The sequence below is a fragment of the Coturnix japonica genome, chromosome 2, assembly GCF_054131305.1.
Source record: "Coturnix japonica strain WE chromosome 2, WE-NBRP24, whole genome shotgun sequence".
NCBI classification, from domain to species: Eukaryota; Metazoa; Chordata; class Aves; order Galliformes; family Phasianidae; genus Coturnix; species Coturnix japonica.
Genome location: NC_140664.1, coordinates 124,100,238 through 124,112,368, shown reverse-complemented (window position 1 = coordinate 124,112,368; position 12,131 = coordinate 124,100,238). Strand labels below are relative to the sequence as shown.

General features: G+C 41.2%; 1 protein-coding gene across 43 annotated transcripts in view; it reads right to left on the bottom strand.

Annotated features, from left to right (window-relative positions):
- KIAA1217 (KIAA1217 ortholog) overlaps nt 1-12,131 on the bottom strand; it is a 325,153-nt gene that overhangs the window by 35,189 nt on the left and 277,833 nt on the right. For 24 of the 43 annotated variants that reach the window (XM_015853276.3, XM_085538721.1, XM_085538724.1 and 21 more), the window contains 3 exons: nt 9,019-9,851; nt 2,005-2,109; nt 1,525-1,574 (listed from right to left, as the gene is read on the bottom strand). In XM_015853276.3, the coding sequence (XP_015708762.2) occupies nt 1,525-1,574; nt 2,005-2,109; nt 9,019-9,851 (988 nt within the window). Of the gene's footprint in view, nt 1-1,524; nt 1,575-2,004; nt 2,110-9,018; nt 9,852-11,891; nt 12,012-12,131 lie in introns of those variants that run through there. The other 19 variants (XM_085538733.1, XM_085538718.1, XM_015853287.3 and 16 more) reach the window with 3 other exon arrangements.

Here is a 12,131-nt window from a genome sequence, read left to right as displayed (position 1 = left end):
GCATAAACTGGCTGCTGGTCAGATGTACCATGCTACTCTGTTGGACTGGGTATGATCTACAGGCCAAAGAATCTCCACCCTCACTTTCTGTGGGGTAGTCTCTCCAAGGAATAACATTTAATTTCCCATTTCTTTCAGTGTAATTCATTTGCATATGCACACATGAAAAGGAGAAAGGTTGAAAGAGAACCTTTGAAGGCCATCTGGTCTAAACCCCTAAAAAAAGCAGTGCTCACTTAGTTTGGGACATCCACCCCAGTGCAATGGATCTACATATTCTGAATTATCATGTAGGTTATTTGCATGATATGTGGCCTATGCAAGCTGGAAATACTACAAATTTGCAGTGACTAATGACAAGGATGTAGAGAAAAGCCTAAGAGCGTTTTGCAGCTGTTTTAGAAAATGAAGGAATTTTCAATAAGCTGCTTCAAACTGATAAATTTCAGCTTATTTCTTCACAGCCTCAAGTATTGCTCTCCCCAGCCAGGGGCCAGCAGGAAGGGAAGAGTTGGAACCAGACCAGAGAACGGTTTGGGAGCAAAGCTCCAGCACCATGACATTACCTTGCATTCTCTTACATTTGCTTGATAGTTTCCAGGTCTGGTTTGACTTCTGTTGGTTAGGAAGACATACTGCAATTCCAGATAAACAGGAATCCTGAACTTGAATTAACAGCTCCAGCAGAAAGGCTAGTTAAGTGCATAACAGATTTGCTAATAAATGTGTGTGGTTTACTACCTGCTGGAGCACAGACCACCCTGTGGGAACAGCCTTACCAGGAAGTAAGGAACTGCCTTTATTTGCATTCAGTGCATGACAAAGGGTGAAGAGGAGTCATATAAACACACCCACCCACCCTGCAGACATCTAAAGCAACAGCCCAAACACAAAGAGCTCCAGTCACATGGAAATCTTCTTTCACAACAGCATTAACTCTACCGTTTAAACATTTAGCAGCTCTCCAGTGGGAAGCTAAATTAAGAACAGATCTTGTAGGCTTCACCATAATCGACGCTTGCTCAGAACAATTTAGGAGCACACTAATAATTAGTAACAGATCGATATGGCTCCATTAAGGAAAGTACTATCTAGCTCACTGCTGAATACTTAGTGACATCACACGCATAGAATCCTACTGGTAAGATAACCTTAGCGAAAAGTTCAGGTGTCAAAAATAGGAATTAAAAGCTTATCCTTCTACACTGATAGAGATACATCTGGGGTTAGTGACAAATGTATATTATAGGTGAGATTAATCACTATAAAAATCGCCGTATGCAGAAACTGTATCTTTTTTAAACCATTTGCTGAAGTTATGACGTTCATTCCACCTCAAACTGTAGAAATCCATCTCTGAGCAAAAATGCAATTGACTTCCATATCCTAAACTTAAACTTTTCATCTGTCAGTGTAGCTAACAGAATGTAAGTAAAGCTGACATTCCTATAAGCTGGGATGCTATTAAAGTTAGGGCTATTCATATACTGGAATAATTTGTAAATTAAAAATGAATTATCTTACCTGTAGCATCAGCGCTGCTTTTGTTGGACACAATTTTCAACATCTTCTCACTGAGCAATAAAAAGAAAAATCATAAATCTCACTTACTAATAATAAAACTGGTGAGGTTTTTCATCAGTAAATCAAATGGTCTCGTTTTGCATTTACATTTTTAATCTAAATCACCAGTAGCTCGTGAACTGCTGTTTTTTTTTTTTTTCTTTTCAATCAGTTTCAAGACAAGTTAAGCAAGGAATGGCATATAAACAGTAGAAAGCACAGAGATGTACCTACATTCATTCTTTTTTAACATAAAGAGTAATGCAGTAATCTCTATTTACTCTGTGGCATATTCTTCCTCTCTGCCTAGCATTCTCATGGGGATGGCAAAGATACTTTAAAAGATCCAGCGTTTTCTTACTATTACATTCAAATACTACTTCTGTTGATTGATTACTGAAATCATTAGAGAGAAACAGATTTAATGAATTCTTTTTTTACCTAGAAGCATCTTTGCTATTACTTGTATTTGGCCCTTTTAAAAGCGCAGACTGAACAAGACCAGTTAAACTGGCAATCTGTTTCTCCATGGCTTGTATCCTCTCTCTGAAAGACAAGAGAACCGTTTGTTAAAGCCAGATATATTTGCTTTCAGACTTGTTTTTCTAGGTGAATGATTACCATAGGAATTGAAAGACACTGCAGAGTTGTGCAAAGGCTCATGGCTATCAATTTGCATATACCTTGGTACAGCAGCTTACCACATCTTGGGTTGGACAGCTTTTGCATGTTAACAGGCAATAAAAGAGACATCTGCATAGTTAAAAAAATAAAACAAAACAGCAACCCAGACAATAAACTTCTAATGATTGCACCAAAAAAAAGGCACCTAACACAATCAATAACGCCTCTTGAAATTCGTGAAAATTATTTTCAGCATCACATTTACTTTTTATTAATTTATTTTACCTCTACTGGGCCAATAATTCTGCTTGTGCGTAAGATTTCAGGATTAAAATCCTTTCACTTGTTACTATTTTTAATTTCGCCAAAGCAGTATTTTATCTGTGAAGCATTTAATCTGCTTGAGTTGACAACTTCCCAGCCCAAATCCTTTGCACCTGACATCACAACTGACTGCTCTGCAAAGGACAGAAGTGTGACAGATCAGGCACAGCACACTGAACACAGGCTGTGCAACACAGTGATAGCAAAGCAGGTTTGTTTTCACACCCACTTCCTGAGAAATACCTAAAAACCAGAAGAAAAGAGAGGAAGAAGAACTGTAAGAAGTATGGACAGCGTTTTCCATGACTTACCAATTGCCTCTAAGCAACAATAATAACATTTTTTTATAAGAGGGAGAACACTCATGTCTTTGTCTTTGCACACCATTTACATGGACGCATACAATGGTCAGGTACCTGGTGACTTCCTTGGTCGGCTCCGTAACAGCCTTCTGCTCACGCAGGTACCTACTTTCACATGCCAGTACATCAATGGCACACCACAGTGCAGAAACACATGAGCATGAGATATCGTACAGGACCTTTTGGAAATGTGTCCCTCTATGCTAGCACTTATGTGACTACGGAAGCACACAAAAGGAATCACTGACAGTGATTTTGGAAGACGGCTGAGAATTACACTTCTCAGAAAGCAAGTCAAGCAACAATGGCTCATGGAAGAAGACAGGACAGAGGCAGACCACATGGTAAAGATGGCACACTCAGCCCCAGATGCAGCGTGCCACAGGGGTCATTCATCACCACTGTGCTCTCCTGGGCACACAGGAACAGCAGTGCCACCCCCATCACACCGTTTGCAGCTTGTGGCCAAAGCAATAATGCCAACTGATAGGGCCATATAAACTCAAATGTAGGTATTGATACAAAGGCAAGCTGAAATGACACAGAGTGAGAAACCAGCTCAACTCATAAGCCAGCCAGGGTATCCAGGCTAATTATTTCATTCACACTCCATGAATGAAATAGACGTTTTCTGGGCCAGCACACAGATATCATAGCTGGATGACACTCCAAAACACCCAATGTTCAGAAAACAGGACAGCAAAGCGACTAATGAGAAGCTAACAGACACAGGAGGGACCAAGAGCATGCTCAGTCCATCCCCAGCTTGCAGAAATGTTCTTACTGCGATTGAATACAATGTGCGCTCCTTACTTTTCTGTCTTCATGCTGAAAGGTATTTTGAGCGGTGGTGAGAAGGCTATTGAATCGACCTAATTCCCTTCAAACCAAAAAATACGTTACAGAATTTCCACTGTTAAAAGTTTTAAACTGGTTCAGGTACAGTAACCTTTGGAACAGAAACAATTACAAAAAGCCCGGGATAAATATATTCTAACAAATTTTAATGCAGCATCTTTGACACTTAGTAACAAAAACATTTCTTTCTCTCAGATAGTTATCATAAACCCTTCCTGGAACTAAACTTAATTGGAAGACTATCTGCTTTACCAATTTATAAATATGTTTTTTCCACCTCACACTGGATAATCTGGAAACAATTTTCTGCTTCAAATAAGATTATGGCAACACAGAGCCTATCTTGTCCTTTGCCATGAAATCTAGGAAAATATGTTGTTAAGAGGGAGAAAGATGTTCCAGAGATAGGAGATGATGAAAAACGAATGAAACACTGGAATCAATTGCACAGAGTACATTACTTTTCATATGGTAAAAGCATTAAGAATGTGAAGAATCTACACATGCTCTGGATGATGCAGGCTGGGCTCCCCAGGGATGGGGTAGGCCTATGTCCCCATGTGTCTGGATGTGGAGCATCAGGCAAGAGAGGCAGGCAGAAAAACCTTCTTCACTGGTGCTTCTTTGCCAGCTCTGGGAGTGTGTGAATGAAGAAGTACAGCTCAGTTCCTAAATTAATTTCCCAGACAAATCTGAATCTCTTCACCACCCAGGAAGAGAAGGGAGGGTCACTTCTACGGCACTTAGGAAAGAATGTGCTGCTTTATCAGCCTTAGCACTAAAGGGCATTGTTTCACATTGTTTTCCAGTGAATGCAGGGAGAGCCAGACATGGTGTGGTGCAGCAGAAAAGGAGGGGACAAGGTCAGAAGTGACTCCCAGCCCTAGCTGGCCTCTTGGTCAGAGTTGGCTTTGGCTTTTCACACACAGACCTCGGCCAGCAAAGCAGGCACAAGTGCCTCACCAGTCTTCTTCCTCCCAGCAGCCTATTTGACAGCCTATTATGCCCAGGCAAAATGGCCCTGCCTCAGCATCTCACCCTCCAAATTCAGCAGAAGCAACATAAACCTTTGCCTGTACAAGGGCTCTGTGCAATGAGACATCAGGTTTCATCACTTGGCTTCTTCACTACAACCTCACTGAGTTTTCATGTCTTTCTATCTACTGCAGCTAACTGGAATTAATCTCAAGCAGGGTACAGTGTATTGTTAAATTGGTACCCACTTCTCATTGTGCTGCTATTTAAGCATGGCTTGTACATTTCTTCCCTTTCCTGAGGGCATTTTTATTATTCACAACAGTGGGAAGATGCTTTGTATAGACACAGACTAGAACTGGGCTGTGTAACTGTTTGTTCATGTTCCTGTCCTACCCTAGGCAGTGCAGCGATTGAACATAACAGACATACTCAAATACCAAGTCTGACACCACAAACTAATTAGCAGGCTATCCTGGAGAATGATTTCCAGTGACTACATATTCATACTTCGCAGCAAGTGAAGTACATGTGGTATTATAAGGAAGGTCAGAGACAGGGAAAAAACACATTTCTTTCTACATCACTCTATGAGAGGAACATTTCTTGTTTCACTGAAAGGAAAAAGGAACAGGAGTAGGTTGGCTTTTCCAGTGGCTCCTCTAGTAACAGATAGTTCCCCCAACAGAAGGAAGACAAAGTGCAGTTTACCTTTCCACCATCTGTGTTGCTCACCTGTCTTTTTTGACTGGTAATTCCAGACCTCTGGAAAAGTTCTATTGTTTCCAACTACAAAGACATCTGCAAGCTTCTAGATTGCAAACACTAAGCCACAGGTCTGTAATGGGTGCAGCAAACACATTTCTGTGGTTATCTTCAGTCCTACAGAGCAATTCAATCACTGCCTGAGTTTAAGAGTGGGGACACCACTGACTGAGAGAGCGTATCTCTGGTCTGCCTTTCTTGTCTCCCACTGCCCATGGTTTTACAGAGTATGAACATTTTCTCTTTAAGCAAGACAGTGTCTACTCATACTTTAATGCAACAAACAATAAAGTGTTGTTATGATGGGAACAGTGTACAATCACCTAAATGTGCCTGTTATACTTTAGTCTCTAAGTGCAAACTGTAAGCGGAGAATATGATCACATTTTTGTTCAGTGAGCCATGTTTTAACATCATATTTTTTCCACTAATGTGGCATAAAGAGGACAGAAGTTGTGTTTGGGCAGAAAAGAACCAGAGCTCAGTACTCCTTATGAGGGAAAAACAAAACAAAACAAAACAAACAACAACCAAAAAACAACTGTATAGACTTATCTTGTTCTTTCTGGTACTGCATTTTAGTGAGTAGCATCATATTCAGCACCAGCCATGAAATAGCCCCAAATTTTGCAACATAACCTGTATTTTAAATGCAAGGAACGTAAGTTAAATGACATCTAGCTCAATGCACTTTTGAATCAGCTTCTTTCCCAGTTTGCCAACATTTAAACATCTGTTTTGCCTGTGGTAGTTTCCAGAATTGTCCACCATAAACTACATAAATGGGCCATCCAAAAAATGATGGCAAATCACTGTTTAAGCAGCTTATGCTCACTCACAAAGATTTACTCATTCTTCCTGTAAACCTTGTATTTAAGGAACGCTGACTCTGGAAAGATGAAGTGCTGCAACTTGCTTGATCTTTTGTGCATATGAATACTAATGATATTTTAATCTTTGAAATCTCCATGAACTCCTTTCTTCTCACTGTTTTAAAAGTCCTTTATATAGAAGTCTTCTAATAAATGAATTACTCTGAGAATTTATTTAGTTCCTTTTGCGGCAGAATTAGCTACCTTGAAAATACCTGAGGTAAAACAGATAAAAGAAAGAGTTACATGAAGATATAAAACCCCCCTCAACTCTGACTTAAATAACAGACTCAACAAGCCTGGCAACCACGTGGGAAACTCTAGAAAAAAGAGATAGGAGATGCTATGTAGTTTTCATCTTTTTCATCTTTGGTAGATCCAAATCTGCCGCAGTTACCATGTCAAAGATAACAGACCTAATTTCTTCAACAAAACCAGGATATGCTCAGTGAGATGTCTGATCTGCTCTTAGTACCCAAGATATTCTGATGAAGTACATAGATACCTGCTTCAGCCACTGACTGGAAGAACGGAAGGAGAATTAATGCAGGAGGAGAGATTTAGCTGAACTGGCATTCTCAATGTTTACTTTGATCTTTTCTCTACCTTATACTTACACTCTGCCTTAACTTTGTGTTTCCTCTGAGGTTGTGACAGTACTACTTCAAGGTTATTTCTCAAAAGAGAAATCACGAGGGATTTTCTTTCTTTTCAGCACACCTCACTAGTGACTGAAGGAGTAACGGTGCTGAGATGATGGGTTTGATACTCGCAGGGGCCTCAACCCACTCCCAACTATCTGCAAAGTTGAATGTGAGGATGGGGAGCTTCTCAACACAGTGTGCAAACACAAAAGACTTCCTTCCTTAGTACTGCCAAGACTAACAGATAAGCAAACCTGCCTTTTTGCTGCTAGCTCACACTTGACTCTGCATGCACACTGGCTCAGCACAACACCATCCTTGATATTGCAGGGGTTAGAAAACATAACAGTTTGTGTTAATTGCTTTTAGCTTTTTAAGAATTATTTTTTTAAAAGTCACCATTTCTTAAGGTTTAAAAAACCCCACAACATAACAGACATTTTCAGAATGATTTTTTTCAATGTTATGTGGCTCATACACCATACTGAATTTTAAAGATCACATATTTATTTGGTAATATAATTATGCAAATGCTATTTCCATCACTGTAAATATATCTTGGAACCCAAACTAAAACTCCTGTACAATGCTGTCTTTAAGCAACTGCAGATCTGTATATTCACAAACACACAGCCTGTGTACCAGAGTGAACAGATGAGATGCTCAGAGGAGAAGCAGTGGCATAGACTGGGAAGCTGTTGGTATGCTCCCTCATTTCCAGCCCTCTGACATGAATCCTGCAAAATTTTTTATCTGATCTCTTGGATTAGAAATTGAAAATGTTGTACAGATTATTTCCTTGTTGTCATACTGGATGCTTGAAATGGTATTTCTGATACATGGATCTTTTTTCTTGGAAATAATAAATACTAACCAGGTTTCACTGACTCTAGACTCTAATAGCCCCTTGTGTCAATATAAATACCAAGCTGGTATCAGCATTTAATTTTTTGAGGGAAGTTGATTTTCTTCCATTTTCCATTTTTTTCCCAACAAGGGACTTCACAATACATTCTTCTTTCCACCTAGCATAGTCAGAGGCATCTAATTGTTAATAAAGTTGCTCAGATAGAAGTTTCGGGCCATATGAAGTTCCGTATCTCCCCAGTGGTTAAGGCAGTCAGTAGTTACCTTTGGCCTTTGTGAGCTCAGCATTTTCCAGCTATTCATCTTCACTTCCCTAAAGAGCTCAATAAAAGTTAACAGCACAAACAATATGCTGGAGATTAGAGCAACTCATACAACCATACAATAACGGACAGGCAGCTTAATGATTTTTCTCTCCTAGGGTAGAGTCTACGGCAATAGAAGCCTTCACAGACCTTAGTGTAAAGCTGATCCTTAAGAGACAGAAGAGATCATCACCATCATTCTCAGTGCAGAAACGTTAACAACAGTCAGGTCACCAACTATTTGTGATGGTAGAAAGAATCACTGGGAACAGCATTCTTATTTCAATTTCTTCCCTGGGATAGATTTGCTCTTCTCAGCAGTTTCCCCTTGAGGAACGTTATTACAAACAACTGTCCTATTTTTATGCAAATTCATGTTTTACAGGAGATAAGACAGTAATGATAAATTCTTCCAATTTCCTAACACTAGATGAGAAAAACTCCACTCCATAAAGAACCAAAATTGTAATATCAGAGTGTCACTCTTAACGGGGGTGAAATATATTCCCTTATTAGCAGGAACAGAACATCATTTGTTCTTGTAACATGATCTGGTTGCCTGGAAAGAAAAATCCTAGTTAATCATTTTATTTTATTATATTTTTTTCCAATGACTGAAATTTGCACAAATGAAAATAACTAGGGATTCATCATGAGCTGACAATACTTTTGGATTAATAATGGGTGGTGTCGCATTTCCTCTAAATTACTAACTACCTTGACAGACAGCTAATAAACACCGCAGCCCAGCGCAGCAGCCTCCTACACATCACAGCATCCCCTGGGTGTACGCCAACACAACATGCGCACATTAGGAACGTTGATTATTTGCATAAATTAATGTCTGGCTCTGCCTTACCTTGTCTCCTTGTCCTTGGGCATTGCAGGTGACCCATAGCCAAAAGCCTGTTTGTCGATGGGAGACGGCACTGCCTCTGCCATGCCTGGGTGGCCGAGGGCACTTCGAACTTTGGCGTCCACAAAAACGGGTGGTCCTGGCTCCTTTTTGAAGGACTGGCGGCTGGGAGAGGCCCTGTCAGGCTGGATAGCGTGGGGAGGGACATGTGCACTATGGTGGGGATGGATATCGATCATGCGCATATCAGCCACCCGGTGGGGCGAGGCAGGAGGTGTTTTAGAGCTGAGTGTGGGCAAGTGGCTCTCCGGGTACTTTCGTGGCTTTTGTCTGTACAAGGACTGCTCCAGCATTTCAGGCTGCATAGAGGGGTTACAGTATGTGCTTGATGACCTCATGGCACTGCGATGGTAGGCGACAATGTGATCGGAGACATCGAGGGGGTGTCCACTGTGGGGTGCAGCCACGCTCATCCTCCCCTCATGAAACAAGTACGGGTCCCCATATAGGCCTTCATTTCGGATCAGGGCCAAGTTTTTGTTACTCATGTCCTCATCTGGTTTCACATCCCGCCTCTCCAAAATGGCGCTTGGGCTGGGAGATATGGAGCGTGATGCCGACACGCTGGAGAGCCGGTCCCTGGGGATGGTGGCATTGCCTGGAACACCCATGGGACGTCCCCCTCCATAGGGGATCCTGGATGGAGAGGGAGGCATGGAGTGGGGCACTGGAGTGGAGGGCGGAGAGCTGGGCATCGCGTGGGAGGGGTGTGTGGCAGATCCAGAGCGGGAAGCACTTGGGCCGTCTCGGCCCGTAAAGGCAATTTCCCTCTGCATCTGGAAAAGAAAGGAAAAACATACAGGATGTAAAATTACCAAATGAGCAAAACGTGATGAGGATTGTGGTGACATCAGCATTTACAGAAATAAAAACTACCTTCAAGACTAAATAATTTGTCACCTGTATAAATAGAACATCTTGGGATCTCAGTGCCTGAAGAAAATAACCTATAGACAGCAATAAAAAGGGCTGCATGTTAAAGGGATATGAGAGTTTTAAAAACACATTTGTTCATGGAAATATTATGTCATCATAATCTGTTATTCAGATACCAAGCTGAAATCAGGCCTCGGTGCTCCAGGTACACAAAGCTGATACAGACTGAAACAGTTCAGTGATCAGACACACATGCTAGAGTTCACCGATTCCACACAAGGAATAAAATACTGGCATCACAAACATACTTGAACTCCTTAGACACACATAAAAAATAAACATTACAACTCATTTTCCATTTACTTCAGTGCAGGATTTGGCTTTTCCTAATACCATGATGTTGCCTTTATTATGCAAAGGGAACACAAAGCATAGGGGATATGCACAGACATTTACTGACACACAAGTTGCATGAAAACAGTCAGTCCCTATAAAACACGTGCCAAAAGTTCCTGCACCACAACAAAGGATAAGAGAGCTTAGAAAAATGAATACAGAATGTGCTCAGAAAGCTACCAAATATTATATTTTTATAATCAGCATCATTAATTGCTAGCAGTACAGACTGAACAAATGAGGAAAAGAAAGGGAAAAGTTCCTTACCAACATCTGAGTGCTCCCTTAACTAAGGCCATTGCAAAAACCTGCAGAGAATACATGAGCTTCTGAGACTGCAGCATCACGCTCTGCCCAACAATGACCTCCTTAGGTGACTGAGCACCATCAATGGCACACAGCAGAGAAATTCTCCCTCTAGCAAGCATCACGTGCTTGCTCTTGGAGCCATTCGGGTCAGGTGGATAAACGAGGAGATGATAAAGTCAGCTGGGTTCCACCACGTACGTGAGAAAAAAATTAAAGCTTCTAAAACTTGTGTTGGCAATTTCAGCTTCTCTCTGCATCATTTCCAAGGGATTCCTAAAGTTACACAGCACATGCTTCTGTGCAGTGGAAGTAATTGATCTAAAATCTTCATCATTTTTCTCCCCTCTCACTCCTTGATTTGACAGTGTGACAGGATTCATTGCAGTAACAGTGATCCATGGCTGATGAGGCAAGAAATTGTATTCTTTCAATTCCTGCCCCACCACAGGTTTTTCTGCTGGTGAGGGAATTGCAGTGGCGGTATATAAACAATAGCTGCTCTCATCACAGCAGGCTCCACACTTGGGAATTACAAATGACGTTCCCCAGGGCCAGAGATCAAAAGTCTGCAGTATCAGGTATCAAAAAGAAGAAAAGAGATAACCTGATTGTGGCAGCAGCAATAATAAATAAGCGCAACAGAATAAAGGAATGAGTTGGGATGGGCCAGAGGCATTACCCAGCCAAAGGGGAACACGGAATAGCTTTCTTTAATTTTCACAAACAATTACCAAAGTCTGGGATTTAAAATAAAACTAAACAACATTTTCAGTGGGCATTCAATAGAGTTCTTCATCTGACTTGAAGAAACACTGCAGCACACAGAGCTGTGTTGTGCCAATAGAACAGAAAGACTCCTCCCAACTCTGAGCCACTTTGGACTCACACCTATAGAGAGAGAAAGCAAGAGATATTTTGCACTGAGAGAATGGAGGAGGAAAGACCTCCTTGGTCCCCATCATACAGGCTGTATCACGTCCTGCTTCATTATATCAGCTAAAACTGCAACAGTTCCAAAGTATCTGGCACACAAACCACAGGCACTGGGATACACTGGGTTGCAGTGAAAGGAAAATTCTGATGTTTCCTTGTAGAGAAGAGAAAATTTCCATGGGAAGCTTTGAAAGCTTATTTTATATCCCCTAACTTCTGGACTTCATATTCCTGTATATGCTCATTCGTTCCTCATAAGTTAAAGAAATCTGTCAAAGAAAAATACCTATTTTCCATCTTACCATATTCCCATACTTCAGGATGGAAACGATCAGTTCAAATACGTAGCTCAGCTATTGCTCAACATCCCGTGTCTGAGTACTGACGGTTACAAAGCTATTTACTTTTGCTCCTTGCATTAATATAGCCCATGTAGCGCACAGCCTGAAACAAGACTCCACTGGGCCAGGAGGGCACAAACTTGAGCAGAAAGCCCCTTCCTGAAAGGTTCCCTTTCTATTTTAGGATGTGACTCAGTGCCT